We start from the raw sequence: 6297 nt of genomic DNA on the forward strand, positions 1-6297 counted from the left end.
TGTCTTTATGAGAAAGTTTGTTACTGTGTCCTATGACAGGTGATTTGCAACAGATCACTTGTAAATTAAAATATTTTTTAAGAAATTTTTTCCCAAGTTCTTAAGGTGTGTACCGTGATTCTCAAGACTGTAATGTGTTGGTTTTCTGACCGAATAGCAGACATGTCCACCAGGTGGCGCTACCTCACAAGTCATTTCCCACTACAGAAGCATTTTTTCCCATGCAGTGTATTTATTTTACATTTATAAAAAGAGTTAAGAGGTACAGCATCATTTTAAAATGTGCTGTACCTGCATAACGAGGCAACACACTTGGCACAAGACACAAAAACACAAAATTACAGCACATTACTCAAGTCAGAACAAGTTCAATAAAACAGTTACACATTTGAATAAAGTTGTCGCTAATGGACCTCATTAGTTGAGCTTTGCAATTCGAATGTAGTGCGACACATTTAACAAATATTCAGTCATTATTCAATAATCAATTTGAAATTACATACAATTCGTAAAAATTATTCTTTTTTAACATTTTTTGATAACTTTTTGTTTTAGATGTAAATGCCACTTAAGATGCATGGGAGTACAGCGTAATGTGAACAAAGATCCAGACAAAAATAAAAGGTTTCTCATCGTGTCTCAATTCTTTTGGTATTTACACTGAACATTTTGTCATTAGTTAACAGAACCTGGCTTGTGGTCGTCCCCGAGTAGTGTCCAAATCCAAATTTGGAAAATTCACTCATTTTCACTAATGATATTCAGAACACTTTTTCTGTTTTGATTTGTTGGTAAGCCTTGTTACTATCATGTTACTACAGAAAAAATTGGAAACCTTTTATTCTGTGACTGCATTGGGTCTGTATAAAATCTTATTTTTCTGGAGAACTTTTAATGAAAATAAAATTACAGTAATTTCTTGCGCACAGCAAAATACTTTTTAAATGCATTTCTCAACAGATATTTAGGGGAAACAAGTTCCCGCATCAAGAATATCTGAAAAAGTTGGAGAGACCTCTCTCGCACCAGTGGGCCACACCTGGACACTCCAAAAACATTGCAAATAACAGAAGGTGTGAGATCTACATAAGTACCACAAATAGTAAGAGATATTTGAGCTTCACTACTGAACAAACCTCAGTTTAAACCAGTTTTGGGTTTTAACAGAAAATAAAGTGTAGTAAGCAAGTCTCTTGTGACAGGCCAAATGCCAATAGTATGAAAATCATGGTATGATCCAGCTGCCCAGTTCTTTTATTCAAAATTTACATTTTATTGGGTTGTAAACTGTGTTGGGCTGTGGTCTCAAGACCTGAGTTGTCAATTTCAGGGTTGAGTCATTTGAATTGTCCGCAGTATTCACATTTTATTCTTGGTCGTATATTGGGGGTTTTGTGCTGCGGTCTGAAGCTTTGTCAGAATTTGAGGATTAAGTGGGATCAGTTGTGGGGGTTATGGATTGAATCTTGTCATTTGAATTTTCCGCAGTATTCACGTTTGATTCTTGCTTCACATCAGGAATAGGCGGAATAACTAGTGGTGTATCATCACCCATTCCTGGACCAAAGAGTGGGTAAACCTTCTCATGGAATGTAACACAGACAGTCAAAATATGGCTTTTCTCTTCAACATTGAAAAAGGAGATCATATTATTGTCATAATCTAAAAACACTCCCAAAGTTTTAGGTCTCAGTTTCTCACAGAGTCTGGTTACAGGTACGGTGTTCACACTGAGTCCATTGTCTCTATCTGAGGAGAAGACCAAGTAGCCTTCACTAGGGGTGAGATCTTCACAATCCCTCTTAGCTGACTCACTGACCACACCCACAGACCAGGACATTTTCAGCCCCACCTTCTCGTCCAACAGCCCTACCTGCCAGTAAGCCCGTCCTGAGGTAAAGCCCTCTTTCCCCAGGACAAACAAGTGGTGAGTGAACCTGTTTTTACTGGGGTCTCTTTTTTGTGACACTAATGAATCTCTTACTCTTTTCCCATCCGGAGTTAACTTCAGATGTTGATGAGCCGTGTCTTCATCCAGTGTGATATCCACTGTGGTGAACAAATGCATAAATCAAAATGGATGCCATCAAATCTCTAAAGATTACATTCAGAACAATGCTGTCTAAGGCTAATCCCTGTTTCAGCAGGTTCAAGATGGTGAAAACATGAATGGAGCTGTATTTTAAAGGACCTGGTGGCTTAAAATGTCCATGGGTGCCGAGCCCACAGCTTTTTTGCACTTTACAGCATTGTTGTGTCACATAAGCATAACTGGCTAAGCCAGTCATGATGTTCCACATGAAGTAATTCTGAAGCACCTGCTTTCTGTATAGCCAAAAATCAGCAATATTTAAATTCTAAAATTTGTCTAACCAATTTCAGACATTCTTGCTAGACATTAAATGGCATTGGTAAGTGATCAATAAAATATTTTAAAACATATTTATAAAATAATATTATTAAATAATATTTTTTAAAAGGTGAAACAAATTTCTAAACACACCATATAATGCAAACGGTCACAATATTTCATACATTACAGGCATTTTTTAGCAGACGCTCTTATCCAGAGCGACTTACACACAACTTTTGAATGTAAAATATTACCTTTTTCCTTAGCTGCTTTATCAATACCTGCACAAAAACACACCAATGTGTCGGAGTCTGATAAGAGAGAAAAGTACAATATTTTTAACTTCAGTATTAGATAATAGTAAGAAATAAAAAAACAGCTTTGACAGATTCTAATGAAGTGAAAATATAATCAGTAATTTAATAACAGAACTGTAGACTTTCGCTGTAGTTGAATATGTGATGCATTCTGTAGTTACCATAGTAGCTAACCAGTTATTAGCCAGCAAGCTGATATAAACTGTAAACATAGAACAAAATTACGTTCCTAGCTAAATAATTCCATAACTCACAAAACCTTGAGACGATAGCGGTCTTACAGTGAGGTTGTTCAGTTAACCCTTGTTTAGTATTGGCAATATATTCAAAACCTGTTGTTTGTAATAACATGGCTCAATTTAAGCAACTTCTCAATGAAATTTTCTAAATTCTCTTACCTGTTTGTAGAAGTGGAACGTTCTCTGAAAGTGAAATACAGATTGCATTTTATTAATTTTATTATGATCTGCATAAAGATTATCAAAAAAGCAATAAGGCACTAGTAAGGTTAATATTCATTGTTCATTGACCCTGTAAACACCAAAACACTAGGATGCCGTACCTGGGATCTCTACTGACTCTTTGCTACCTGAAACGCAGAAAACACTCAATTTACTTGACAAATTTGCCTTCGTACATAAATAGAGAATCATAAAGGTAAAGCAGCACACATATTTAGAAAAATAAAGCTGACCTGTTCTTCTCTTTCTTACGAAGAGAAAAGCGGCGATGGCCATGGCGAGCAATCCAAGGATGAGCAATGCAATGAAGGCCGCCTTCCACTGACCTGACTGATCACCTGTGTGTGTACGTGTGTGTGTGTGTGTGTCTGTGAAAGAGTGAGTGAAAGAGAGAGAGGGGTTGCATCAGTGCACTAGGAAGGTAGAAAGAGCAGATGAATTAAAAAGCCATGTGACTCCTAATGAGTGCCAACTTTACTCTGATACTGGGATTTAAAAAAAAACAAAAAAACACTAGTCACTACGGCTAACTTGTTGTACCTCCATACAAACTTCTATAAATGAAGAATTGGAGAAATCGACAGGTATCTTATACAGACAGACATTCTGACTCCATTGCAGTGCCGAGCGGCTGTTGTGCTCGTTGACTAAGCGTGATTAGACTCCGCATCTGCTCACCAGCTCTTGACGTGAGCAAAGCCACCCTTCCCTCTCTCCCTTCCTCCCCAGGGAGGAACACTGAGCAGGACATCCAGGCTGCATCAGAGGCTGGGGTGAGGATCCAGCTGAAGACCGAGACCACGCCCTGCTCTGCAGGACCGTACAGCAGGCCACCGGGGGACAGGCCAGACCTCCCCTGACTGTCAGACCAGGTAAGAATGGGCCGGGGGTGCCAGCCAGACGACGCACAGCTGACGTTCACGAGACTGTCGTTAGCCTGGCGCACGGATAACACGGGAGGTGTGCCAGTCACTGAGAGATAGAGAGAGAGATTATTAATGTTATTCTTAAGTTCATGTATTTGCATGTATGCCTGTTCATTTGTTTATAATTCATGACATAACACTGTACTTTGCGTACATTGTAACGTGTTTTACAAAGCTTTGACAACACGTATACTGAAATATGTCATGCCAAAAAGCATTTTCAATTGAATTGAGAGAGTGAGAGAAAAAAACAGTGGGAGACCAAGAGATATAGAGGGAGAGAGAGAGAGAGAGACAGACTGAGAGACAGACAGACAGAGAGAGAGAGTGAGAGAGACTATTATTACACCAAGAAACAAATTTCTACATGTTTCAGCTCAAGCGACAGGAGGAAATGAACAGAAGTGAAGAGGAGATAGGCGCAGTGAGCCGTACCCACCCATCACATTGAGAATGACGCGCCCTGCCTCGTAGTGCAGGTTGTTGCTCACGTAGCACTGAAACTCTCCCTCGTCCTCCAGCGTGACGTTCTCCAGCCTGAGAGACACATCTCCCCCCTTCAGCCCTCCGGCCTCGGGGCCCCTCGACCCAAAAGACGCCCGCCCTCTGAAGCGGGGGTCCTGGGAGCTGTCCTGCAGCTGGCCCCCCATGTAGTGAAGGGCTGTTATTCTGAAGGACGGCGACCGGTGCCAGCGGACCTCCATGGGCTCGGCGCTGATGGCACGGGCCAGCCAGCAGGGCAGGGTGACCGTGCTTCCCGCCCGGGCCGAGATCGGGTCGGGGGGAACCAGAACCGAAAAGGACTCTGCGAGGGACGGATGCATTGACTGATGAGAACATGCAGGTATACCACAGTACGAGAAGATCGCGTATTTTCAGTGTACACATGACTGCCTGATTCATTTTGTTTAAATTATGTCACATGTAGTGTCAAACAATACACTTAAATTATACTTTCTGATATAAATCTTGATATGAATTCACTGCAATACATGAAATGGATGGTTTCACTTTACAACATCTGCTCTTACACAGTAAAATGTCCAGTATTAAATCAACTCCAGCAGAGCAGGCTACATATGAGTCCAATAGGGACGACATGCACTCCTGTAAGAGTTGATCGAACCCTGAACATTCTGCTGTGGAGGGGGTATGTGGTGCCGTTGTGGTGCAGTTGATTTGAAAAGACAGGGTTACTGTGTCGTTAAAGACAATATAGTGGAACCCGCAGTAGGCTTCAAGCCAGGAAAGCAGCAGAACATTTTAATGTGTAAAAAACGGGAACCAGTCTGGCAGAGCACACTCACCAGCATCACAAGCCAGAGGCCTCAAAGCAGCCAGGAACACGAACAGCAGCATCTCTAATAAACAAGAATGGCGAACAGATAGAACAATTTCAGCGGGAAAAAAAACGATGTAGCAGACATATGCTATATATACGGCTCTTTTTGCGGAAAGACGGAGATTCCGGATTGCGGTTGTCGCCGACAACGCGTGGATTTTTGTATTCAACACTTGATCTACGACCACTCGACATATAGAATTTTTTCTTCCGCTAGTGGTTTTTGTGGCTTACCTTTAACCGGTTGGACAACGTATTTTTGAGTAGGCTAACAATAAAATGCACAATGAAAGGTCCTCATGTTCCTACCGAACAAAAGAAACGCCTTCCGGAACACTAGCCTAATAAACGACAAAAATAAATAAATAGTACATTGATTCAGATTCTGCGGGAGTTAGAAATGCATTGGCTGAACTTGATAACCAGCTGTGCAAGACCATTGTTCAAGTGTTACACTTTAAAAGCACAAAGCGCAGGAAATGTAGAATTTAGAAAGGAAAAAATAGATAGCTGCCATGATAGCATGCTTTCCCACAAGGACATTTCCAAAAGAGAGAGAAAAAACAGCTCGCGAACGCATTTTATATCTAATATCTGCATTGGCAAATTTGTTACAAGTCAAAAAATGTTCGAGCATTAGCAGCCGAAGTGATTTATATTATTTTTAAATGAAGAAACGTGCACATACCTTCTTTTTTTATCTACCTCCTTGTATTTCGCTTTCATTTACTTTCGGTTTCATTTATGAAGGGGGGAAAGTCCCTACTAGTAGCCAGAAGTGTTGAAGTAACTTCCAAAAATACGACTTGTTAAAACGGTTTTGCAAATGATGTCATTCTAAACTGACATTTTGGGTTGCAAATGCTACTATGTCTGTGAGTACTTTTCGGGTTGATAG

At 40.5% G+C, this 6297-nt stretch overlaps 1 protein-coding gene across 1 annotated transcript; it reads right to left on the reverse strand.

The window, feature by feature from the left end:
* Positions 1–210: 210 nt before the first annotated feature.
* Positions 211–6061, reverse strand: LOC135259993 (butyrophilin subfamily 1 member A1-like). Its single transcript, XM_064345016.1, has 9 exons — positions 5634–6061; positions 5365–5418; positions 4497–4862; positions 3810–4103; positions 3365–3499; positions 3233–3259; positions 3069–3092; positions 2608–2664; positions 211–2049 (listed from the first exon to the last, which is right to left on the reverse strand). The coding sequence occupies exons 2-9, from the start codon at positions 5414–5416 to the stop codon at positions 1430–1432; spliced, it is 1575 nt and encodes a 524-aa protein (XP_064201086.1). The 5' UTR covers positions 5417–5418; positions 5634–6061; the 3' UTR covers positions 211–1429.
* Positions 6062–6297: the final 236 nt, after the last annotated feature.

Source organism: Anguilla rostrata, chromosome 7 (assembly GCF_018555375.3).
Source record: "Anguilla rostrata isolate EN2019 chromosome 7, ASM1855537v3, whole genome shotgun sequence".
Classification (NCBI taxonomy): domain Eukaryota; kingdom Metazoa; phylum Chordata; class Actinopteri; order Anguilliformes; family Anguillidae; genus Anguilla; species Anguilla rostrata.

Coding starts and splice junctions, on each gene's coding strand:
- LOC135259993 (XM_064345016.1), bottom strand. CDS start 5,416: ATGCTGCTGTTCGTGTTCCTGGCTGCTTTGAGGCCTCTGGCTTGTGAT. Junction 4,104..4,496: donor CGTCATTCTCAATGTGATGG/GTGGGTACGGCT, acceptor TCTATCTCTCAG/TGACTGGCACACCTCCCGTG. Junction 3,500..3,809: donor TTTGCTCACGTCAAGAGCTG/GTGAGCAGATGC, acceptor ACTCTTTCACAG/ACACACACACACACACACGT.